The 26424-nt window shown below is 48.8% G+C and overlaps 1 protein-coding gene and 1 non-coding gene across 16 annotated transcripts in view; both read right to left on the reverse strand.

Annotated features, from left to right (window-relative positions):
* The window catches only part of MYH10 (myosin heavy chain 10), a 123166-nt gene extending 111290 nt beyond the window's left edge, over positions 1-11876 (reverse strand). For 9 of the 15 annotated variants that reach the window (XR_003525267.2, XM_027625684.2, XM_027625688.2 and 6 more), the window contains exons 1-2: positions 11735-11873; positions 3910-4285 (exon numbers count right to left, since the gene is read on the reverse strand). Coding sequence is in view for 13 of the 15 variants with exons in the window: in XM_027625684.2 (XP_027481485.1) it covers positions 3910-4285; positions 11735-11793 (435 nt within the window). In the remaining 2 variants the exon portion in view is untranslated. Of the gene's footprint in view, positions 1-3909; positions 4286-7335; positions 7459-11233; positions 11333-11467; positions 11600-11734 lie in introns of those variants that run through there. The other 6 variants (XR_003525268.2, XM_027625692.2, XM_027625689.2 and 3 more) reach the window with 6 other exon arrangements.
* A 5613-nt stretch (positions 11877-17489) lies between these two features.
* TRNAR-CCU lies at positions 17490-17562 on the reverse strand. The gene has a single exon. It is a non-coding gene; the product is annotated as a tRNA-Arg (tRNA).
* Between the last annotated feature and the right edge of the window lie 8862 nt (positions 17563-26424).

A 26424-nucleotide genomic window follows, 5' to 3' on the forward strand; every position in this document is an offset into this window, starting at 1 on the left:
AAATTAGCCTTACGCAGACATTTAGTTGGAAAAGTGGTTTAACTGCCTTTCCAAGCAATCGTGGATCTAACCTCCTTGATGCTACACCAAACACGGCAAGTGAGAATTTCTTAAAGATCTGATGCAATGTGGCATCTGAAATCCTGTCGATGAACTTTCATGCTGTTGTACATCAAAATCCACCGGCTTATCTTGTGTGTGGAAAGAATCTTTTGCCCATGCGCGATTTTGTAACAATGTACACATCGTCTGGAAAACACTGGCTCAATGAATTATGCAAGTCTTCCAAATGATGACATTTTACTCTATGACATTAAAAAAAAGTCATTAATGTCACCATCCATCTCATCAGCAAGGGTTTCAAGTGTTGACAACCTTGTCACATTCACAGTGGTAAATATAAATTTCCCTAAATCCTAATTTTCTTTTTTTTTAAGATTTTATTTACTTATTTATTTATTTGAGAGGGAGAAAGAGAGAGCATGTGCGGGGGGGGGGGGGGCGCGGCACGGAGGGAGAAGCAGACACCCTGCCAAGCGTGGAGCCTGATGTGGGGCTCAATCCCAGGACCCTAAGATCATGACCTGAGCTGAAGGCAGATGCATAACCGACTGAGCCACCCAGGCGTCCTTCACACAGTATATTAAAAAGATGTGTAATCTAGGGTTGACATTTCATAAAATCAATCATTTCTCCTGCTTGCTCAAGGACGTTCTCACGTGAAACGATTAAAATGATCACTAGTACAGCCTGGGGTCACTGCCTCTTTTCACGGTAAGATGCATGCGGTTTTCCCCACCAGTACTATTGTGCCATCAGTACCAACACCAACAGTGGAAAGGGCAAATCATGCCTTCAAATCATTACGAGAACAGTTAAAACCTCACGGATCCCCTGGAAGAGTCTTAGGGAAACCCTGAGGGTCCACAGGCCACACTTTGAGAACTTCTGAATTATACCAACACAAAGCAATATAGATGAACCTCAAAAATGTAACGCTGAGTGACGAAGGTTATACAACGTGAGGTTCATCCATTCATATAAAAGTTCATAAACAGGAAAGAATAAACTACATTGGTTAGTGATGCATACACTTAGTTGATAAAATACACCGGGGGATTTTAAGATACTTCTCAGTAATTAATAGACCAAGCAGACAAAAATGAGTGAGGAAGATTTAAACAGAATTAAAAGCTTACTCTGATGGCCACAGACAGAACCCCATAACCAACAATAACAGAATTAATTAATGCTCTTTACACAGAGAACGCCCATCAAAACGGACGACACACTGCACACAGCAAGTCTCAACAAAAACAAGTAATGATACTATGTGAACTGTATTCTTTGAATGCAACACAATTCATTTAAAAATCAGGAATAAGGGGCACCTGGGAGGCTCAGCCGGTTGAACGTCTGACTCTTGGTTGTGGCTCAGATCATGATCTCGGGGTCCCGGGATCAACCCCAGTGTCAGCTCCACACTCAGTGGGGAGTCGGCTTGTCCCTCTGCCTCTGCCCTTCCCTCTGCTCTCTCAGAAATAAAATCTTTCAAAAAAATAAAAATCAGTAATAAAAAGGTAACTTAAAAAAACCCCACATTTAGAAATTTTTTAAAGTATCCTTTTAAACAGTTCATACGTTAAAGAAGAAATAACAGAAAACAGAAAATATGTAGGACCGAGTAATAAAAACACCACGCATCCAAATGTGTGAGGTGAGCCAAAATTGTATTAGAGGAGAGACATTTACAGTTTTCAAATGCTTTTATTACGAAAAGAGGATGAAAATTAATGACCTGAGAAGTTGGGAAGCTGGGGAGAATCCATCCAAAGAAAATACAAGGAACTGATGAAAGTACTGTTAGCAAAGTAACTTATTTAAATGAACATACGTTAAGAGCTCATCTCTAGAAATGTGTCCAAAGGTCCCCTCCGACCCAAGTTACTATGGTGTCTACATCATGGCACCTCAGCTTTCCACTTCACCTGACGGGTGAATCCCAATACCCAGTACACACCCCTCCTGATCGGGGCTACCTGCGGCCCCACCATCTTACTAGGATTCTTTACAGTCAAGTGCTCCAACTCCAGTCCGGGGTGGGAACCCTTCCTCCACCCCTCTACCCCAAATTCCCAGCTCTGCCGGGACCTTAATGCTTCCAGAACTGAGACTGTCCTTCTGTAAAGAGTAAGGGGAGGGGGGCCATGCTTTGAAGAGAACCTGAGACAACATTCGGGGTCCCCGAGTTCAGCTGGGAAAAAAAAAAAAAATCAAACAAACTCAATAAAAGACACTTACAAAGTCTTAGAATCATCTTGAGGAATGGCTACAAACAAACTAAAGTGTCTTTCCTTCATTCCCTCTCTTTTGCCCACAGTCTCCTTCCCCTTTGTATTTCTCTCCTCTCTCCTCCTTGCAGGAACCCGCAAGGTCCAAAATGGGGAGTCAAGGCAAAGAAGCTGGCAGAAAGGGCGCCTGGCTCCCTTCCACACTGCAGTTCCCCACAACCCTGGCGGAATCCATTTCCAGCACCAGGTGGCACCCAAAACTCACCCCAGGCTCAAATCTGAGAGGTCAGCCGGTGATCGGACCCATCGTGATCCCTCACTCCCACACCCCCCATGCTGCGGTCTCGGCCGGGTTCTCCAGGCTGCTCCCCTGTGATGTCCTTACTCGTGGCTTCCCCTCTGCAAACGTTTCCCTTTTCAAACCACCTTCCCAACCCTGGTGCCTCTTACTCACTTTGCACCTGACCTCACGGGGGAAAAAACAAAAACGAGAGGCCATCAGGCTTGACTGTGCCTACGTTGGCAAAGGTCACAGAAGACCTATTCAGTTCTCAGATCTTCCCCTGGCTAAAGATTCCAGCTCTAACACTACCTTCTCGAAGAGCCCTTCACGGGCCCGCTGCGGAGAGCCGTTCCCCTACTTACTCTATCCCACAGTCAGTCCGGCTTCATTGCCTTACAGAATGTGTCAGGAAGGCAGGGACCTGGCCTATCATCCTGGTCACCACACTCTCCCAGCGTCTAGAACCTAGTGGGTGTCCGGTAAATAGTCACTAACTACGCTAATTTCTATGGGGAAACTGGTTCTGATTTGCAGAAGTTCTGAACGATCGCGAGCCCCAACTGCACACCCCTTCATAAAATCTAACCGCTCTTTTCCAAATTCAGACCAGGACGTCGACTCTTCCTTCTGCTTGTTTTCATTCTCCATCAAAGTTCTCTATCACCTCTTTTAAATCGCTGCTACCTGCATGTACAATCCTTCAAACCTACTTTGTCGTTCTAGAGCCTTCCTGTCTCTGGCTTGCATCTTTCCGTTCTCCCTTGTCCCCCGGCACTTTCAGTAATTTCTCCCACAAGGGCAGCGGCGGCGCCAATGACGAGAACACACATGTCAACCACTAAGCGCAGGACAACCCCAGCCTCGATCCCGCTCTGAGCGGTTTCCTCTGAAAAACCTCAGTGTCCACCTTTCCCACTTCCCCGCGCCCGGGGACCCCGATGCCCTTGCTCTTCGCTGAATCCTCGGCGCCGGCTCCACCCCACACACCTGGACACACGTGTGCCGTCTGTACCCTACTATTCGTGCGACTCTTACCCACACCCAGCTCCCTGGTCTTCCCGCCACGCGCTCTCCCCATCATTATCATGCTCCAGCAAACTGCTACAGGAGTCTTCAACTCCCACGTTCGTGTGTTTAATTGCACATCAGATTATGTAAAATTACATGTGAAGATGTAAAGTGGGGCAAGACTCGGTAAGCAAGACACAATCTTTCTAGCTTTAAGACAAACGGTAACGTTAAACGGAGAGGGTGGCTATTCCCTGATCTCACTGGACTCTGACGGTACATACAATTTACACTAATTCCCGTGAGCATTCGGCAGGGTGTACTCACATAGATCAGTCCTGAATAGTAGCGGTCCTTCAGGTTGTGTAAAACAGAAGCTTCGTTCAAGCACGTCAATTCCGCCATATCCTCCACCTTGGAAAACTTCGGCGGGTTCATCTTCTGAATATCGTCTTTGTTGACCATCGCCTTCTTTCCGTTCTCTGCCAACTCCACCATAACTTCATCCCCCCTCTCTTCTTTGATACTTGCTGCCTCAAAACCATGGCGCTCGGATGGAATCCACACTAGCTTTTTAGCCGTCCAATCGGCCTGGGTGGCAGGGTTGTAGATGACCGCCCTGTCCACAAAGAGGTACCTCTCTGGGTCTTCGAGTCCAGTTCTCTGGGCCATTGTAAACAGGAGGATCCACAAGCAATTGTCTCTAGGGGAGGAAGAGGGGGAGAACAAGGTGAGATGTTCAAAAATATACAGTGATGCACAGATTTTTTTTTTTTTTAGTATTTTATTTATTCGTGAAAGAGAGAGAGAGAGAAGCAGAGGCAGAGGGAGAAGCAGGCTTCCCGCTGAGCAGGGAGCCCGATGAGGGACTCGATCCCAGGACCCTGGGATCATGACCTGAGCCGAAGGCAGACGCTCAACCATCTGAGCCACCCAGGCGCCCCTGGATTTTTACTCTTGTCAGGAACTTAAGATAAAACCTCTGGTAAACAGAAAGCATAACCTTCAGTCGAGGAGCCGGGGTACTGACCAAGCGTCCAGGGTAAATTTCAAGGGTGACCACAAATCATGCCCCTGGTTGTCTAAAGACCGCGCAAGACGCGCCCTCAGTTACCGAGGGCTGAAAAACAAGCAGGGGAGAAAGGCAGGGTTCCAGGTGAGACTCCCCCCCCCTTCTTCCCTTCTTGCACCCTCACCACAAATTAAACAGGGAGTTAAGGAGGCAAAGGGGAACGAGGGCAAAGAAAACAAAGATGCATAATAAAAGGTCCAGGAGGGGGTGACGGAATCAGTGTGGGCCACGAGGATGTAGCTGCGAAATCCCTTCAAACCGATTTTGTCGAAATCCCTTCAAACCTATTTTGTTGAAACCCCTTCAAACCTATTTTGTCGAAATCCCTTCAAACCTACTGTCGTTCTAGAGTCTTCCTGTCTCTGGCTTGCATTTTTCCGTTCTCCCTTGTCCCCTGGTATTTTCAGTAATTTCTCCCACAAGGGCAGCGGCGGCGCCAATGACGAGAACACACATGTCAACCACTAAGCGCAGGACAACCCCAGCCTCGATCCCGCTCTGAGCGGTTTCCTCTGAAAAACCTCAGTGTCCACCTTTCCCACTTCCCCGCGCCCGGGGACCCCGATGCCCTTGCTCTTCGCTGAATCCTCGGCGCCGGCTCCACCCCACACACCTGGACACACGTGTGCCGTCTGTACCCTACTATTCGTGCGACTCTTGTTGCACGGGGCCGGGGGAGTACAGTCTCAGTTCTCCACGGGCCTCCCGTTCCGCCTTCAGACAAGGGACTCAAAGTTCTTCCGTACAAACACCCCCAACTCGGTCCCCCAGAGCTTCTCTGGGGCCCGTGTGGTCCTAATGCGATCCAACGATGCCACAGCGGACAAGCGTGACTTGGCTTCCCGGGACAGCCACTCAAGCATGCAACCGGAGCTGCTGGAGGTCTCACCCGCCCCTGCAGCCTCACCCCCACCCTGCAGCTGCTCCCGGCCCCCTCCTGGCTGCTCCCCAGCTCCTCTCCAGCGGCACCCCATCATTCATCATTCCACTACCCTGCTCTCTCGCCGCGAGACAGACTCTGGTGTGCCCACGTGTGCCCCTGCAGGCCATGGGGCCCAGATGCAAACTCCGTGTTCCAGAGACGGTCTGACCCGGGCAGAGGAAAAGAGAACCACTAACCTAGGCCCCGTGGAGAAAAGCACTGTTTCTGGGGTGTTCGCAACTCATGTATCTCAAGACCTAGCTGGTCTACTGAGAACTCGCTTGCCATCAGCCATCGGCTGCAGCCGCACACACACTACTCTCAGCTCCGTCTCATCCTAGACCCATGCAACTGACTTTCCGGATCCAATGACAGCATTACAGTCCTCACTCACCTTTCCCAAGTGACTCATCACTCCTGCCTGACAATATCTTTTTGGAATCCGATACCATCATTAAACACTTTTGTTATCACCCCAAATTCCAGGTTATTACAAATCTCAGAAGCATGGTTTCCATGACCTCATGCAAGTCAATGCAAGAAGCCAAGGAGTAACTAGTTTTGCTCTATCACATCTTCCCAGCTTTTGTCTCCACCCCCGCCCCCCCCCACCAAAATGATGGGGATTCTTAATAGGCAAAAGACAGAAGGCTGCAAGGCTAATCACAGACTAGCCCAGGGGCGCCTGGCTGGCTTGGTCAGAAGGGCATGCGACTCTTGATCTCGGGATCATGAGTTCGAGCCCCACGTGGAGTAGAGAGATTACTTAAAAAAAAAAAAAATCTTTTAAAAAAATAAAGTAGTCCTCGGGGTGCCTGGGTGGCTCAGATGCTTAAGCAACCTGCCTTCGGCTCAGGTCATGATTCCGGGGTCCTGGGATCGAGACCCACACTGGGCTCCCTGCTAGGCGGGGAGCCTGCTTCTCTCTCTGCCTCTGCCTCTCTCTCTCTGACTCTCATGAATAAATAAATAAAACATTTAAAAAAAATAAATAAATTAGTCCAAAGTTGTTACAAGGCTCTTAGCCTTGAGTCCACAGACAAATTTCCAGCTCCATGAAGCCACTGAAATGGTATAAAAATGTATACTTCAGGGAGTATTTGTTATAATGTAATGCATTATAAACGTATACAGCCTAGGGCAAGGTTCTCAAACTTTGGTGTGTGCGCGCATGGGCAGCACGGAGATTTATAGAAGCGCAGACTGAAGCCCCATCCCCAGAGTTTCCAATTCAGTAGAGTCTGGGGCAGAGCCTGGTAATTTGCATTCCTAACAAGTTCCCAGATGCAGCTGAGGCTGCTGGTCCTGGGACCACACTTTGAGAACCATCTCTCCAAGGTCTCTGGTTGCCATGGTGAGCCAATGTCGTTAGCAGGTATGCTGGGATAGAAAAAAAAGGTTGAAAAACAATGCTTTAGACTAATTCCTAACCTGATCTAAAGGATATGCTAATCTTTTTAAAATGATGGACTTGAATAAAACAAACAAACAAAAAAAAATCACAAAACAAAATGAAACCCAAAAAATCACCAGAGGTAACATTAAGACTTCTATAAATAAAAAGGCTAACGTATCTTCTATTTCTATTAACTAAACTTGTATTTGCCTTCTTAGGCATTCACGTGGCGGGGGGAGGCGATTCAGCAAATATTCCCGGGGCACATGTACATTCTGAAGAATGGTTTCCAAAGCCCATCATTACCTCTAGGGACTGGCTTTCGTAAGACTATTAACACACTTTCTGTCTTTCCAAACTTACGCTTTGCAAACTGCTCAGAAGAAGGGAGGCATGGCTCTGAGGTGGGAATCGTCCTAGGTAAATCTGGGCACAGACAAGAAGACACGCGTTCCGCCTTTACGACTGATGGCCTTTTAAAAGAGAAAATACCCCACGATAACAAAATATGGTAACAAGTTACTCTTGTCATGAACAGGTAGGAACTGAGTATCTCACGTGACACCTCGGAAGCGGTCTTGCTGCCAGTACGCGTGCGCGCACACAGTTCTTTAATTTTACATTGGGCATGTAATTATATGCTTAAATTTGGTGGGTGGCTATAAATTAGAGTAGCTCAACAGGTCATTTCTGCAGCAGGCCTCAAAAAAAAAAAAAAGCAAATGATCCATTTAAAAATTAGTTCACCAAACTGGTACATTTAAAATTTATCAGTATTTTTCCTAGGTGAGGAAATTCTTGTAATTTAAGGGAAAGAAACCAATAGGTCACAAAGACGTAATTGCCAAATGCTCTGGGACTTTGTGGGGGGAGGGAATTAGACATGCACGTGTTTTTTTTTTTTAAGGAACAGATCAAAATAAATTAAATAAATAAATAAATGTCTAAAAAAAGGAACAAATAGTTACTGGGTCTTCACTGGGTAGTGAGATTACAAATTACTTTTGCTTTTTACTTTTCACTTTTCCAGAGCCTTCTACGACTAATCAGACACTGAGAGGACAGTTTCCTGTTCCTGGCTGTCTGGTTAACACCTAGTGGGCTCCTGGGGCCTCATGGGGGGAGGCGGGATCTCCACCTCCTGACCAAACCTCCCATGCGTGGTCCCTACCCCCACAGTGAGCCTCAACTCCTCCACAACCAAACACCTACCACTCCTTCCAATCCTGACCCAAACGCCACCCTCGGAGTTGCTCTTTTCAGGTCAACCGGGCAACCTAATCCCCCCACCTCCAAACACTTTGGACTGCTCTTCTGAGATTGTCTTGCCCTCCCCGGCACGGTACCAGGGGGCTTAGCAGGTCGCAGGTATTCCAAGTGCTGTGAGGTTTGACAGAGTTCGAGAGGCCAGTGAGAAGGTTTTGCTCAGTTTTAACTCTTCACGTGTGATCACCAGATATGTTGTATTTTTTCCATTCCATTGTACATCTGGTACCTGATCTTGATAATTCTGGTATTTAACAGTGAACCACTCCCAACCGCCTCACTTTAGGGCATGGGGGGAATACCGCAATTTTAAAAATAGCAAATACTGTTCTGTACCATTAATTATGGACAGGCGCTATTCTAAGCAGTTTACCTTTATCAGCTCAGTCCTCACAACAGCCCTGTGAGGCAGGTACTATTAATATCTCTATTTTACAGAAGAGGAACCCAAGGTAGAGGGAAAGCCAATCACCAGCCCAAGGTCACAGAGCTCACCAGTAGCAGAGCTGGGGCTAACCCCAGAGTTCCCGCAGGAATGCATGGCACAACAATGGCAGGTGGGGGGGGGGGCGGATTCTGAAGAGCGAGGAGCGCACTCCTCGATGCCTCTCCACTAAATAAAAATCCCATCGATTACAATGTCATGAGTGGAGGCTCAGCAGTGAACACACCAGCACAATCTGGTGACCAAGGCTTTACATTTAATAGAAAAAAAACACCTCTCTATTGGAAAAAAGGGAATAAAGAACAAGATCTTTGCCGCAGACGGAGGAAAGATAATCTGAAGGTTTTTGGTGTCATTTGAAATGAGTGCCTACTTACAGCCAAGTCATTTATCTGTATATGAAGGAGCCCCCTACAGAGCCAGAGCCCCACCCCCTTCATTGGTTTTAGACACACACGCACCCCTGGGGCTCTGCCCCCCCAATAGCCATTTTTTACTTCCAGCCAAATGCCACCCAGCAAACTTCTCAGCTGCCTCCCAGAACCTACTATGGGTACAGAGAGGGGAAAACAAGGCAATTTTGTGAAAATCTTGTGTATAACTAGCTAAACAAAAATGATGGCTAAGTTATGCAGGACAGCACCTTCCTCTATAACAGATTCGTCCCACTTGGCTTATCATCACCACTGCGGTCACTTACATGACTGGGACGTGCAAACCTATTAATTTACCCAAATTCATCTCAGCCAAACGAGCGCAAACACACACCAAAGGCAAAAGGGCACTACTGCTCTGTATGGCCCACACCATCTCTCAGTGAACACCTTCAGGCTGGGTATAAAATCCTTCTAAAATGTGGACACAAGGCCAGGAATTTCAATCCCTCCTACAGGATGAGAAAGTACCTATAACCCGCTGAAGCACTGGGTCTTCCCCCGTCCCAACCCCCAACCCCCCGTTGAACGTGCCCTTCAGAATTTCGTTCATCTGCTCTCCCATCCAGTCTGTCATCTGTCTTCATTGTGATGATTTCCCTAAGGAGCCCAAATAAAAAGCCAACCTCTGGGGTCACATCCCTTCGCTGTCTAAAGCTCACGCTATACATCGCACAATTACCCCATATGCTGTCTCCAGATAAGGCCGGGGAAGAACCGAATTTAAGATGCCGAGTCGAGAGATGCATCAAATAAAATGGCCACTTTTTCAGCATCCAAGACCAGACAGGGCATACTTCAACGCCAAAAGCACGGGACTACAAGAATACTTGGGTCACGGCAGACCGAGGAAGGAAATAAAATAAATAGATTAAAGTTTTCCAGACTGAGAGACTATGGAGAATGATGAAGCCCGACTTAAGGAATCCTCACTTCCAGCGTTAAAAAAAACAAAACAAAACACACACACCAAAATCTCGGCAAAGCCGAAGTATTACATTTAGTATATTATATTATTCAGCGAAAACAGCAGGCTTTGTTTCGTTGGCAGACTGGATCTACCCCGCCTGCTCTCCCCCTACCCCACCCCACCCCACCCCCCCTTGCATCCACCGCAGTGGGCTAGCAGGGAGCCGCAGAGGCCCGAAGACACAGATAACGGTCACAGGCAGAGACCACGCCACCCCAGCCTCCCTCCCCAGGCCCCGGCGCCCAGGCCGCCCAGGCTGGGGGCCCTCCCGGGTCCCTGGGCCGCACCCGCGCACCGCGGGCCCACAAAGCGCCCGCCAACGCCACGACTCCGCGGCTCCCACTTCGCCCCGACCCCATTCCAGTCCCATTTCACCGGATCAGGGTGTGACCCCAGCTGCAGAAGGCCAGCAAGGGAGTCCGCGGCGAGCCGTGCCCGGATCGCTTACACAATAAAGGGATCCCGAGGCGAGGGCTGACCCTCCCCCGCGCGGCCGCCCTGCCGCAGCGCGCCCCCGCCACATTTCCCGCCTCGCCCCCCACCCCGCCCGGACCTCGCCGGGCGTCCGGCCCCGGTCCCCGGCGGCCCCCGCCCGCCCTGCCGCCCCCAGCTCCTCCGGAGCTCACCCTCCGCGCGCCGGCGGCCGGCTCAGACCCTCGCCAGCCTCAGACCCTCGCCCGCCGCGCCCTGCCCCGGCCGTGCGGAGGAGCCCCTGCCCTCGGGTCTCCCCCACCCCACGGGGCCGGGAGCGCCGCCCGCCTTGCGAGCCTTGAGAAGCCCCGACCGCACCCGGGCTGACCGGCCGGCCTAACCCGCCCGGGAACCCACCCAGGGGTCGGCCCTTCCTGTCCGGCGCCCCCCACCCACACCCGGGTCGCGCTTCGCAGCCCGCCCCAGGGCTCCCTCCCGTCCCGGGAGCCCCGAGACTCCCATCAGGGCACTAGGCCTCCCGAACCCCCGCGCCCCACGGACCCCACACGCCGAGGACCAGGTCCCTGATTCCCACCCCACCCCCCGATCTCCATCCCCAGCCCCCCAGGGGTCGTCCCCCAGCACACCCAGACCCCGATCCCTGCAAGGGTCCCCAGCTCCAGGATCCTGTTCCCCACCCTTCCAGAGGTCTCTCCACCCACTGGGGTCGGTTACCTTTCCCCCTTCCCTCTCCAGGGTCGGTCCCCGCACGAATCTCCGGTCTCGCAGTACAAGCCCTCCACCCAGAGCCCCCTCGGGCGTCTCCGTGCTCCCGCTTCGGCTCCGCTCCGGCCCTCCAGAGTCCCCCCCGTTCCCCCGCCTCCCAGCCCGGGACCCTTCCCTCCCCCACCGCCGTCCCCCCGCCAGCCGCCGCCGCCGCGCTCGAACCCGGGCAGCCGCACCTCTCACCTTCAGCCGAAGATGGTGGCGCCGGCGCACGTCCCCAGCCGCGACCACAGATCCGGCCCCTCAGTCCCAAACCCACCGCTGCCTCCGCCGGGCTCCTTTAGCACTGCTGCTCGGGGCCGCCCCACCCACTCCCACCCTCATTGGGCCAGCTCCACGCCCGTCACCGCCGCCCCCAGACCCACTGGTCCGTTTGCGCGCCCATCTCCAAGGGAAGACGTTAGCAACCCGAACGAAGCTACCTTCCCGAGGTCCGCTCCCTCCACCCACCTGGAAGGACGCTCATTGGCTCCCGCTCCCCGCCCAGGCCGCCGGGGCCCCAACCTCATAGGCCGCCCCGCACGCCCGTCATGGATTCCGGGAGGTGCGGCCGGGGCAGTGGCGGGCGATTGGCTGGCACCCGCGGAGATGGACAGCCGAGGCCGGCCGGGCTCCGGCGAGCCCGCGGGGCAGCGGCTGCGGACCACGCAGGGGCCTCGGCCGTGCGGCCGCCGGGGCAGGTGTGCCGCGGCGGGAGCCCCGCGCTGAGCCCGGGCGCGCCTCGGCCGGCGTCGGGCCGCCGCGGCAGCCCACTCGGGCGCCTCGCCGCCCCCTCTCCCTGCCGCAGCCGGCGTGTCCCGCAGCGGCACCGGCTGCCACCGCCGAGTCGCGGGCCCCCGGGCGCTCCCTGCAGGGGCGGGGCCGGAGCGCGGTCCAGAGGCCTTACGTCACCCCCGGAGCGGCTGGGGGCGGGGGCCGCGGCTCTGCGGCTCACCTGCAGTGGGGAGGGGGCGGGGCTCGCTGCGGCTCTGCCCATGCGCACGGGCTCTGCTGGGGGGTGCGGGGGGGGCGGCCGGCCGCGCTCCCGGGCCGCGGGGCCGACCCTGTGGAGGTCGGCGGAGCGCCGGGCGCCGGACGCCCTCCTCCGCTGTTGCAGTTTTGGTGTCTGCGAGGGGAGGGGCCTCCCTGCCCAGGCTCCTGGCTGCGCTGAGAACGAGAGGCGAACACGCCTGGGAGGGAAGACTTGGGGAAAGGACTTCGTTCACTCATTCATTCGTTCGTTCATCACACGGAGCTCCCTACGTGGAGGGGCCTGTGAGGAGGTTTTGCAGAGCTGTCGTAGCCCCTAGGGCCTATGAGCTCCTCGAAGGCCTTAGAAAATGTTTGAGAACTGGGGGCGGAGGGGGGGGGGAGGCTAAAATAAGGAAAGGAAACTGGAAAAATTGAAGTTAATAAATATTTAATGAAATATCTGCAGAACCTAGTCAATTGCAACAGGACTCTTACATAATTACCTATAAATATAATAAAGTTTAAGTCACAAGATCAAAATGAATTATTCTTAGAAAAACTGCACATCATCAAAAACGCTTTTAAAAATTTTTTACAGCAAAATGCAATTATTTAAATGTGGGAATTGGGTGCGCTTTAATGCGTGTAATATGATAAGTGGGTAAGCCTCGGAAACTTCCAGTGTGGTAAAAAGTGAATAAAGCAAAACACACATACACACACACACACACACACACACACACACACACACACACACGAAAAAGGAAATGATAAGGACGGTTGGTGGAATTCAGAGAAGGCTCCAGGAGGCAGCTAGCTCAGTGCAGAGTCCTTCCTGGGGAAGTCGGAATCAGGTCCTATGTCTGTGTCCTTTGTCCTATAGAGTGCATCTGGTCCCCCACCCCCACCAGCCTGCTGGGGTAAGCTGCCCCTTGTCCAGGTGTCTTGTGACTTGGCTCCACGAAGAGGTCTGCCCTTCATGCGGTCTGCACATGGAGTACAAGTGAACTCTACAAAATACGGGAATGATATTCCTCTTCTGAATCTTTAAGTGTGTTCCGAGAGGACCAAAGACTCCATCTGTAATCTGTCTCAGCTTTGTCAGCTGCTGGGCATTTCCCCATGCAGTGTTCCATGCCTAGATCATCCATCCACACACAGCCCTGTTAGCCATCAACTCCGTGGTTTCTTACAACCTGAAAACAAACTCAGTGGATCATCATCAGGAGAGGGCAGGAAACTCATCAGAATTAAATATCACAAAGATGTTAGTTTTAATGAGAAATCAATCATAAAGAGAATGTCCCCAAATGTATGTCTAGTCCTGGTGACTCTCCCAACACCTGGGCCCGATGTTTTTAACAGCCTGCTGGAAATCTCTACCTGGGTGGAAGGCAAATTGCAAAGCAGTAAGCCTCATCTCTCTTTTCTTCCCCTTTCCACTTCATCCCCCCACCCAAACTCACCCTCTCCCCAACTTCCCTTTGTCTGTTAATGAAACCAGCCTTGACACCCCTGATTCCTTCCTCTCCAATGGCTCAAACATCCCTGCCCTCTCTACCTCTCTCGTCCAGCCAGCCAGGCTCCTCAGAGTCCAGTCTTACTCCATGGAGTTCTATCCCAGAATCTGCGGCCATTTGGATGAGGAAAACACAGGATTTTGAACCAGGGAGACCTGGCTTTGAATCCATCTGTGCCATTACTAGGTGTTTAACCTTTGACCAATTCCTTAATGTCATCTTTAAAAAGGAGTGTGAACGGATACTTCAAAGACTCATTCAGTGGATATGTAGCAGGATGATGTGCGTGGCCGGGGGTGGGGGGAAGAGGCATTATGAAATATAATAGATTGAAACTTGTTTCTTAGTCTACAGGTTCATTGCAAGTGAGAGAGATCTTTCCCCTCTTTCTCCATAGTAATTTTTGCTGGCAGTTTAGGCTGCTTTGCCCCCAAAAGAGAAAGTTCACAGACCATTGTTTTGCACAGTCTAGGTCATAAGTCCAAACCACTCAGGGTGGTTCCAGCCCGTGAACCTGTTTTGTTCTAAACTGTTTTGTTCCATCTGCACAGGGCTGATATGAAGCATTTTTTTTATTTGAATGAATTCCAACATTTACAAATCAAGAGCTATCCAACACCATTAGCCGGTAGGGAAACGCAAACCAAAATCATAATGAGACACCACTTCCCACCCACCAGAATGACTAGAATCAAAAAGACAGACAATAACAAATGTTGGTGAGGACAAAGAGACATGGGAACCCTCAGTCATTTCTGAGGGGAGTATTAAATCGTGCAGCCGCTCTGAGAAATCATCTGCCCCTTTCTTAAAAATATTAAATACCGGGGGTGCCTGAGTGGCTCAGTCATTTAAGCGTCAGACTCATGATTTTGGCTTAGATCTTTTTTTTTTTTTAAAGATCTTATTTATTTATTTGATAGGGAGAGAGGGAACACAAGCAGGGGGAGTGGGGGAGGGAGAAGAAAGCTTCCTGTGGAGCGGGGAGCCCGATGCGGGGCTCGATCCCAGGACCCTGGGATCATGACCTGAGCCGAAGGCAGACGCTTAACGACTGAGCCACCCAGGCGCCCCTCAGCTTAGATCTTGATCTCAGGGTTGTGAGTCCAAGCCCCGAGTTGGGCCCTGCACTGGGCATGGAACCTACTTAGGGGAAAAAAAAAAAAGGAACACAACAATGTGGGTGAACCTCAAAATCATTACCTTCAGACACAGAGACCACATTTTGTATGATCCCACTTATATGAAGTGTCTGTAAAAAGGCAAACTATGGAGACAGAAAGCAGAAGAGTAGTTGCCCGGGGCGAGGGCCAGGGTGAAGACAGGAAGGCCAGCACAGGGATTAGCAGGAAATAGACAGAAGGGATCCTACTGGGCTGATGAAAATGTTCTAAAATTGATTCGCCGTGATGGTTGCCCAACTTGGTAAACTTACTAAAAAAGAAATCACTGAATTTTATACTGTGAATGACATGATTTACAAAATACACCTTATTAAAGTGCTTTTTAAAAAACAGGAAAGAGGGGCGCCTGGGTGACTGGGTCGTTAAGCCTCTGCCTTCGGCTCGGGTCATGATCCCGGGGTCCTGGGATCGAGCCCCGCATCGGGCTCCCTGCTCCGCGGGAGGCCTGCTTCTCCCTCTCCCGCTCCCCCTGCTGGTGTTCCCTCTCTCGCTGTGTCTCTCTCTGTCAAATAAATAAATAAAATCTTAAAAAAATATAAAAAGTAAAAATAGGAAAGAAAGAGCTATCACATGAAAATCCAGATTGCTGGTTTCCCTCGAAAAATCGGAAGATCTGGAAATTCGACGACAGTTTGGGGGTGCCTGAGCTGCCGCCCATTCTTAGACAAAGCACGGGTCCCCAGTGTACCACAGCTGCCACTGACCCCCCGTGGTCTCTCAGAGCCGACCTGCTTTATTCAGTGATGTTCTTTGCCTGGTCTTTTTAGGCCTGGTCTTATTTGAGGTTTTCAGTCCTTGTTATGCCTGCTGAGGAATTTCAAGCCAGATCACCCCAGAGAGATAGAAGGGTGGTATTTTTGAGTTGAAGAGCTTTTTCCCTAGGGCGCTGGCTGGCTCAGTTGGTGGAACACTCGACTCTTGATCTCAGGGTCCTGAGTTCAAGCCCCACATTGGGCGTGGAGCCTAGAAAAAAAAAGAACTGTTTCCCTGACGGTGGTGAAAGGAGTCAGAGGTTTAGAGTGTCCATGAGAAGTACAGAGAGGGGTCCCCTTTCAACATGATTCCTGGGCATGGGAGTATCTTGGGTGCCAGACTATTATAGTGACCACCTCACAGCCCTCCTGGGGCAATAATGCCTGACTGAACTGAAGGATCAGTGCTCACCTGTGGATATCTTCAATCAACAGGAGTAATAGGAAAAACAGACTCCAGTGAGCTGAGAAAGAAAAAACCTTCTAGAATTTTCTTGGGCCCCTTAAACTCTAGAGTTCTGGGGGTGGCGGGGCAAACGAGCCTGAAATTTCCTAATGTAAGACTTCTTTCCAACCATGCAGGATAAGGTTAAGTCAGATTTAATGTGATTTAGAAAAATGAAAGCATGAGAATCCCTGCATCCTAATGTCTTAGAGCAAGTCATACCTGTGGCAAATACTTTTTTTTTTTTTTTGGCAAATGCTTATCGAGTGTCTTTTGTGTCTAGGGATGGTGCCAGGTGTCAAGGAAATGCCTATGTCAACATAGGCATGATCCCTACCCCTAAGGTGCATAGAGTCTATCAGGAAATATAAGCAAAGAGGCAGATAATTTTAATTATAGATAACTGTATAATTATAGAGCAACGGTTCTTAATCTGGAGTCCATGGAAACCTAAGGAATTTTAATTCTATTAAACCTTTGAATCATATGCAAAATGTATTGTGTTTCTTTTTTTCTGGGGAGAAGATCTACAGGTCTTTGCAGATTCTCAAAGAGGCCTTTGATCCAAAAAGGTTGAGGGAATGCAATATAGTATGGTAGTTACTATACTATGGGAAGCACAGCAAAATCCAGGGACACCTAAGAGGGACACTTAACTCAGAATGGTGGCAGGGGTGGGATGAAGAAAATTCCAGAAAGTCTCCTTAGAGAAATTTTTTATCTTGAAAATATAATCTGAATAAGATGTTAACTAGATAAAGAGAGGAGGAGAATTCTTTTAGGGAAAACAGCAGGGAACTAAGGGAGAGTTTTAATTTGAAGAGTAACATGATCCATGACTGGGTTTGTGTTTTGGAAGGATCACTCTGGTTACAATGTGGGAGATGGATTGAAGCAGGGTACAAGGCCGCTGCAGCAAAGAGTCCAGCTGAGGGATGCTGGTGACCTGGTCCCAGCAGGCTGGAAAGATGTGGTCAGGTTGTGGTGATTACTGGTGCAAGGATTAAGTGAGGTATTTTAAATGCCAAGCCAATGCATGAAGATATTACAGTGCCTAGCATGATGCTTGACACATCATAAATAGCTTCCCTTCCTCCTTTGTCTCCTGGCCTCCTGAACTAAAAACACTCCCTCACTGAATCCTGTGCACACATTTTTGTAGAAGGATCTATCAAAAACTCCTTACATGTTTTTGCCTCCATCCCTGTACCCTCCTTTAAGACCAGTGCTGTCCCATCGAAATGGAAGGTGAGCCACCGATGCATACCACATAAGTCAGCTTAAACTTTCTAGGAGCTATATTCCAAAACCAACATGAAATAATTGAAATTAATTTTTTTTAAGTAGGCTCCATGCCCAACATGGGGCTTGAACTCACGACCCTGAAATCAGGAGTCTCACGCTTTACCAACTGAGCCAGCCAGGCACCCCTGGAATTTAATTTTAGTAATGTATTAATCCAATATGGACAGAATATTACATTTCCACATGTAATCAATTAAAAATCATTAAGAGGATGTTAAAGATTCTTTTCCTTGGGCTAAGTGTTCAAACTCCAATGGGTGTTTTAGACCTACAGCACATTTTATTTCAGACCTGCCACACTTTAAATGCTCAAGAATTGGGGCACCTGGGTGGCTCGGTCAGTTAAGCATCTGCCTTTGGCTCAGGTCATGATCTCGGGGTCCTGGGATCAAGCCCTGCATCGGGCTCCACGTTCAGCGGGGAGTCTGCTTCTCCCTCTGCCCCTCCCCCAGCTCATGCTCTCTCTGTCTCTTACTCGAATTAATAAATAAAATCTTAAAAAAAATGCTCAAGTGGGTGCCTGGATGGCTCAGTTGGTTAAGCGGCTGCCTTTGGCTCAGGTCATGATCCTGGAGTCCCTGGATCGAGTCCCGCATCGGGCTCCCTGCTCAGCAGGGAGTCTGCTTCTTCCTCTGACCCTCTCCCCCCATGTGCTTTCTCTCTCTCTCATTCTCTCTCTCTCAAAAATAAATAAATAAAAAATCTTTAAAAAAAAATGCTCAAGTGTTACATGTGGCTGGTGGTTACCACAGAAGACAGAGCACAGAGCTAGATGGTAAACTCCTTGCAGGCAAGCCCAGTGTGTTCGACTGGTATCCCCAGGAACTAGCTCAGTGCTTGATACAGAGTCAATGCCCAGTAACTGCTTGTTGGGTAGAAAGATGGAAGGATGGATGGATGAGGAGATCCCCTTCCAGCTTCCCAGATGTCATTTCAGCTGAGTCGGCAAAGGTGAGCAGGATCTCAGCAGTTAAGGATGGTGGGCTACCAGAGCCATGATGCAAGGGACCAAAGCCATAAGCAAGGAAAAGTGATACCAGGAAACTGTAGGAAGTTAATAATAGCATTTGACTAAAGTATGTGCAGGGCATACTTCTTACCAGAAAAGGTGGGAAGTGATCTTGGAGTTTGCTGAAAGCTGACACCCAAACCTATACATCTGGGGATCCCCAAGCTTCCAGAGTCATTTCCAATCAGTAAATATTTAAGGAACAAATGAATAGAGCAGTGAGATGGAGATGTAGCAGAAAAGGATCACAGGAGAAAGGAAAATGCTAGCCAAGTGGTTAACTATTGCTGGGGTTCCTGTAGGCAAGAAATAAACCATAGGGAAGCTTATTCGAGAATCTAGGTTGTCATCATCACGATGGAAGAAGGAATGGGTCCTTGGAGGCAAACCGTTGGAGAAGCCGGAAGTCCAGTCAATGGTTCGAAGCGGAAACAAGGTTGTTGGTCTCAGTGTCTGCGGGTCCCTAGTAGGTGGGGCCTGGAGGAAACTTGAAGAGTCATGTGTTGGTGCAGAGGGTCCGAGCTTGAAATCAAGCCTGACTCTTGTCATATGATGCTGCATTATTGCCACTTGGTCCTTGAGGAGCCAGGTTTGCATCCGTCCTGCTCACCAGGTGTAGAGAAAATCAGGAAATTGCTCTGAATTTGATGAAAATGGATATTGTTCTTCAGGCAAAAACAAGTGTGTGGGCATCTCATCAGATTGTTTTGAAAATCCAAATCAGTCTATTTTTGAAAGATATATATATATATATATATATATATTTTTTTTTTTTTATCAAAGGCACGTTTTGTTTAAAATATCCTGTCTGGGGGCGCCTGAGTGGTATAGTCAGTTCAGCGTCTGATTCTTGGTTTCAGCTCAGTTCTTGATCTCAGTGTCGTGAGATGGAGCCCAGTGCGGAGCTCCGAGCTCAGCGTGGAGTCTGCTTGGGATTCTCGCTCCCTCTCCCTCTTCCTCCCCCACTCATGCTCACTCTCTCTCTCTCTTTCTCTTGCTAAAATAATAAATAAATAAGTCTTTTTAAAAAATAAAAAAAAATAAGGGTACCTGGGTGGCTCAGTCAGTGAAGCGTCTGCCTTTGGCTCGGGTCATGATTCCAGGGTCCTGGGATTGAGTCCCACGTCGGGATCCCTGCTCAGTGGGGAGCCTGCTTCTCCCTCTTTCTCTGCCTGCCACTCCTCCTGCTTGTGCTCTCTCTCTCTCTCTGTCAAATAAATAAAATCTTCAAAAAAAAATAAATAAAATATCCCATCTGATACAGGGCAAATCCTTAATCTCTCTGAGCCTTAATTTACTTGTGTGCAAAACAAGGATAACAACACCCACTTCATAGGGTTGCAGGAGGATAAACACAACATGATGGCACTTGTGAGGCTCTCAGCACAAATTAGCAGACGGTAGTATTGCTCCTTATTATTACAATTACATTCATCATCGGTTATCAGCTCCTTTTGGAAGGACTTATACATAGCTTTTCACAGGGAGTTTACAGCATTCTTCCATGGTTCTCTATAGACCTATGTTAAAAAAGATACATAATGGGGTGGCCTGGGTGGCTCAGTCGGTTAAGCGTCTCACTCTTGATTTCAGCTCAGGGCATGATCTCAGGGTCATGAGATTGAGCCCCATGTCGGGTTCCTTGATTAGCAGGGAGTCTGCTTAAGATTCTCTCTCCCTCGAGGGCGCCTGGGTGGCTCAGTTGGTTAAGCAACTGCCTTCGGCTCAGGTCATGATGCTGGAGTCCCGGGATTGAGTCCCACATCGGGGTCCCTGCTCAGCAGGGAGTCTGCTTCTCCCTCTGACCCTCTTCCCTCTCGTACTCTCTATCTCTCCTTCTCTCTCTCTCAGATAAATAAATAAAATCTTAAAAAAAAAAAAAGATTTGGGGCGCCTGGGTGGCTCAGTTGGTTAAGCGACTGCCTTCAGCTCAGGTCATGATCCCAGGGTCCTGGGATCGAGCCCCGCATCGGGCTCCCTGCTCCGCGGGAAGCCTGCTTCTCCCTCTGACCCTCCCCCTGCTTGTGTTCCCTCTCTCGCTGTGTCTCTCTCTGTGTCAATTAAATAAATAAATAAAATCTTAAAAAAAAATGCTTTGTTCTAAAAAAAAAAAAAAAAAAAGATTCTCTCTCCCTCGAGTAAGTCAGAGGGGGAGACGAACCATGAGAGACGATGGACTCTGAAAAACAAACTGAGGGTTCTAGAGAGGAGGGGGGTGGGGGGATGGGTTAGCCTGGTGATGGGTATTAAAGAGGGCACGTTCTGCATGGAGCACTGGGTGTTATGCACAAACAATGAATCATGGAACACTACATCAAAAACTAATGATGTAATGTATGGTGATTAACATAATAATAAAAAAATGAAAAAAAAACATTCTCTCTCCCTCTGCCCTTCCCCCCCTACCCTGCTTGCTCTCTCTCTCAGAAAAAAAAAAAAGAATGAATACATAACCAGCAGAAAAAAACCATCTAAATCTATCAAAGTTCTTACAAAAGGTGAATAAGGAATATAAGATAGACAAACAGGCTAACTGGAAGTAATACACACACACAGAACACAGGCAGCTGCTACATAAAGGCCCACTCTGATAGACCTGCAAACACCTCTACACACTTAAGAGCATTTGCTCTGTATATTTAAGTAAGAGAAATATGCAGGGGTGAAGAGTAACCCCAGTATTCACAATGCACCTTGATGACACATGGGGCCTTCCACAGCGGGTGGTAGGACACAGTGGGAGAATGTCTGGCCTCAGCAATCAGTTGAGTTGGCTCTACCACTCAAAACTACATGACCTTGACCAAGTGACACGGCCTCTCAAGGCCTCAGTTTTTCATTTGTAAAATGGTGAAGATGATAGCATGGATTGTTCGAAGGATTAAAGTAGACAATGTCTGCAAAGTCTTGGCTGAGCATTGACTACTAGAAAGTCTTCTCAATAGAATCTAGCTTTTCGGGGTGGCGGGGTGGCTCAATCAGTTAAGCGTCTGCCTTTGGCTCAGGTCATGATCTCAGGGTCCTGGGATCGAGCCTTGCATCAGGGAGCCTGCTTCTCCCTCTGCCTGCTGTTCCCTCCTGCTCCTACACTCTCTCTCAAATAAATAAATAAAAAAGAATCTTAAAAAAAAAAAGAATCTAGCTATTCTTCAGTGCTCAAACTGGGATCTGAACAAGCCTCTGGGCCCAACCATCAGTTTACAGAAAATACAGGGGACAGAGCAACATGTTAAACCACACCAGAGGAATGCAGCCAGCAAAACCCAGACTGTGGGAAACACCACAGGACAACCAAGCTGGTTTTCTTCAACAAATAAATTACAAGGAAAAAAAATACTCAACAACAAAAAAATGAGGCTTTGCTCTAGATTAAAAGAGCTTAGGGGTGCCTGGGTGGCTCAGTCGTTAAGCGTATGCCTTCAGCTCAGGTCATGATCCCAAGGTCCTGGGATTGAGCCCCGCATTGGGCTCCCTGCTTAGCGGGGAGCCTGCTTCTCCCTCTCCCACTTCCCCTGCTTGTGTTCCCTCTCTAGCTGTGTCTCTCTCTGTCAAATAAATAAATAAAATCTTTAAAAAATAAAAGAGCTTTAAAAGGCATATCAACCAATCAAAACATGTAAACCTTTTCTGGATTCTGATTCAAGCAATCAAACAAACTCTAATTAACATATGTATGTATATATATATATAATATAAAATTTATGAAACAAGTGGAAATTTTAATGTTGACTGAATATAGGATGATTATGAATTATTACGAATTTTTTTGTGTGGTGGTGGTATTATGGTCATGTAAAAATAAAGAGTTCTTTTCTTTTAGAGATGTACATGGAAATATTTACAGATGAAAGAATATGGTGTCCAGGATTTACTCTAAGATGAGAAAGGTGGGGAGGCACCTGGCTAGATCTTGGGGATGTAAGTTCGAACCCCACGTTGAGTATAGAGATTATGTAAAAATTTTAAAAAATCTAAAAAAATAAATGAAGTGCAAAGGGATAGAATAGAGGGTATAGCTGAAGTTGTCTGTGAGTTGCTGAGTGGGGTGCTGGGCAGAGGGGGCTCGTGATTACATGTCTTAGTCCAGTCAGACTGCTATAAAAGAATTCCATATAACTGATGGTTTATAAACAACAGAAATTCATTTCTCACAGTCTGAGGGCTGGAAATCCAAGATCAAGGTGCCAGAAGATTCGGTGTCTGGTGAGGGCTCCTTCCTGGTTTGTAGACACCAGTCTTCTGGCTGTGTCCTCACATGGTTGCAAGGGCAAGGGAGCTCTCCGGGGTCTTTAATAAGGGCACCAGTCCCATCCACGAGGGCTCCACCCTCATGACCTACTCACCTCCCAAAGGCCCAGCTCTTAGCACCATCACATTAGGGGCTACGATTTCAACATATGAATTTACAGGGAACACATAAACATTCATTCCGTTGCATTACCGGTCTCTCTACTTTTGCGTATATTTGAAATCCTCTATAACAGAATATCTACAAATCATTTTTTAAAAGATTTTATTTCTTTAAAGATTTTTATTTATTTATTTGAGAGAGAGAATGAGATAGAGAGAGAGCATGAGAGGGGAGAGGGTCAGAGGGAGAAGCAGACTCCCTGCTGAGCAGGGACCCCAATGTGGGACTCAATCCCGGGACTCCAGGATCATGACCTGAGCCGAAGGCAGTTGCTTAACCAAGTGAGCCACCCAGGCGCCCTAAAAGATTTTATTTTATTTTTTTAAGTAATCTCGACACCTGACATGGGCCTCGAACTCACAACCCCAAGATCAAGAGCTGCGTGCTCCACCAACTGAGCTGGCCAGGTGCCCCCAAAAAATCATTTTTGTTGATATGATTTATACTAGGAGAGCTGGTTTTAGGGGAAAGGAAATGAGATCCTAGAGAAAATAAGAAATTTCTCAGCGTGACCCTCATAACCCTACACGATGTAGTCTCAACTTACCTGTCTAAATTCTTGTCTCCTACCCTTTCAACACAGTGGTTTCTCCCCAAATTGGCCTCTCCTCTGTCTTCCCCACTTGCCTTGCTTCTTTCTGGCCATTTTCTCTCCTTTGCTGGTGCTGTTTCCCATTGGAAAGGCCCCTTCTCTACTAAGCCACCCGGCCAGGTTCTCCCCACTGAGTAGCCTGAGCCAACTCACCTCCTCCCTGAAGCTTCACTCAACACTCCCACCAAAGTTTCTTTGAGTTCCTGTTGTCTTTAAACCTACTTTGTTGGGCGCCTGGGTGGCTCAGTTGGTTGAGCGACTGCCTTTGGCTCAGGTCATGAAACTGGAGTCCCTGGATCGAGTCCCGCATCGGGCTCCCTGCTCGGCAGAGAGTCTGCTTCTCCCTCTGACCCTCCCCCCTCTCATGTGCTCTCTCTCTCTCTCTGTTTCAAATAAATAAATAAAATCTTAAAAATAAATAAATAAATAAATAAACCTACTTTGTTTCCTGCCTGCTCACACCTCATCCTCTAAATTAAAATATAAGCTTCTTCAGGGCGGAGATCATCCTGCTCTGAAGGCAGGCACAGAGCAGGCCCCAGGCAAATGTGTAATCAATAACAAATAATCGGTTCAGTTTGTGATCCAAAATCCACCCCCACCCCTTGTTACTTTGGTATTCTCATCTAGTCCTTGTCCTGATGACAACTGGATTCAACTGGATTAATCCTAATTCCTTGAACATACCCTCAGGCTTTGCCACCACCATGATTTGGTCACAATGCTTTCTCTTTTTCCAGGGCCTTCCCCAGATCTGTACCTACTGAAATTCTGTCTGTTCTTGGAAGCTTGTCTCGTGTACCTCCTCCTCCAAAAGGCCCCACCTCTGCTCCCCATCCACCCTCCAGCCCAACCGAATGTAATTCTTTCTTTTCGTTTCTAGAGGCTTAAATTGTGCAACAGTTTTGGCAGGAGAAAAATCACCGCACAATTTGAGAATCTCATGGGAGCTGTGGATACTCTCTCCTCACCCTAAAGGCCCAGGTGCACATACGATGTCATGGTTAATTTTGTGAGGGAGGCTCATGGACCCAGGTTACATTCCTGCCCAGGTCCCTTCCTTATAACATTGATCGTAATCTTTCCGGTGCTCAAGTTATTCGAAACATTGTTTCTTTCTTCCAGATTATGAGCATCTTCCGGGGGGGAAAAAAACACCTTGCTTACCTTTGTTACCCCCATGGCGCCTAGCAGGTTTCTTGGAAGACATTTGTTGTGCAGTCTCTCCGGGATCCCATTTGTATATGACCAAGAATATTCCAGTCAAGTTAACACATTTTCTTCCTGAAAGAAGCCTGGCCAAAAATGGATGGGATGCCATCAATATGGGATCACGCGGTGCAGGGTGGCAGGAAGCCTTGCGGAAACTCTCCAGAGTGAGAAACACTGCTGGGGAGCTCACGCAAAGGCCCTTACTACCCCCGCCCCCATGTTAAAATCAAGTTTTCAGAGTGAGTTATGCGGCATTTTTGGCCCATTAGGAAATGGTAGTTCCTGCTCTGCCCTTCGATGTGCTCATAAAAGGAGATTTCCCAGTTTCCTTCTATTGAGAACATCGATGGCTATGAGCCCACCAAGAGCAACCTTCTATCCATAGAAGGTTTGGGAAAGTTGGTTGGCAGGTGGGAAACACAGAGGCCCTGCCCAGGAACCCAGGTTCTGCAAAGGAGCTCCAGACTGTGCACCTGCCCTTCGGAAGTGCATGTGGGCTTCGCAGAATCTGGACCTTTACAGGTGGAGGAGGCCGTAGGTCCTGGGTTCACAGATGCGGTGCAGAGTCAGAGCCTTGCCTGAGAGCACACAGCGGATCAGGCAGAGCCAGGACTTGCCCTAAGTCGCTTGCCCATCGTCCATCCAAGGTTCTCTGGAGGGCCAGAGGCTAGGTTTGTGTTAGAAGCAGGTAATAGCCAGGTAATGTTTAGCATATTGGTTAAACAGAGACACTTTGGAGATACAGCCCAAGTTCAAATCTCAGCTCAGGAGTAACTTGACCTTGGACAAGTCACGTATACTCTCTGGGTCTGCATCTCCTTCCTACACGTCAGGATCATGATGTAGGTTCAGGGGCCACCCGTCCGTAAGGTGGTAAGCACAGTGCCTGGCATGCAGGTAAGCCCTCAGTAAATTACAGCTATTATCATTCTAGTACCTTGCTCCCCAGTCTCCCTAGTCCTGGCTCCTGAGTCAACAGGAAGCTGGCCTTGAGACAGATGAGCTCCCCCGGAACATACCTGGAGTCAAGATCTATTAAAAGTTTATCTCTCTTCATAGCCACATCTTTCTTTGCGGGGGAAAATTTGGAGGAGCTAAATTGGGAACGGAAAATTTGCATCTGACAAAAGGTATGTGCCAACACATGTTTGCGAGTGAGGTCAAGGTTTCAAAATACGCCTTCTCTGACAGATGAGTCAAGCCCCACACAGTGGTCTTACTATTTACCACGCATGATGGCACATTCTTGCAGTGACGGATGGGGTCCCTTGCCAGGAGTTATATTGGATGGGGTTACTCATTGGAAAATGTGGCTGCATGGCTCCGACAGGGATCTGAACTTGGACGTCCAGGGATTTCACCCAAAATAAGCTGAATTCCTCGGTTATAATTGTCAAAGAAACCCAGCCAAGGACTCTGGGTGCCAGACCAGCACAGACCGGTTCCTGCTGGGGAAAGTGTGGGTCCAGGCAGGGGATGCTCCCGGCTTTCAGCAGGAGAGCGCAGGGCACGGGGCTCACCTGACCCTCCTCATAGTGCTTAGCACGACTGACAAGGACTGTTGCCAATGGGCTTGTCATTTGTCCTTTGATGCCTTTGTTCACTCCCTCCCTCAGCAGCTATTTTATGATCCCCTAATAATGACAGTGAGCACATGTTAGGTACTTATTATGAGCCGGGCACTGTACTGAGCACCTTGTATCACTTCCTGTCATCCTTTCAACAGCTCTGTGAGATGGTATTAGTATATAGCAGGGCT

This window comes from Zalophus californianus, chromosome 16 (assembly GCF_009762305.2).
Source record: "Zalophus californianus isolate mZalCal1 chromosome 16, mZalCal1.pri.v2, whole genome shotgun sequence".
Classification (NCBI taxonomy): Eukaryota; Metazoa; Chordata; class Mammalia; order Carnivora; family Otariidae; genus Zalophus; species Zalophus californianus.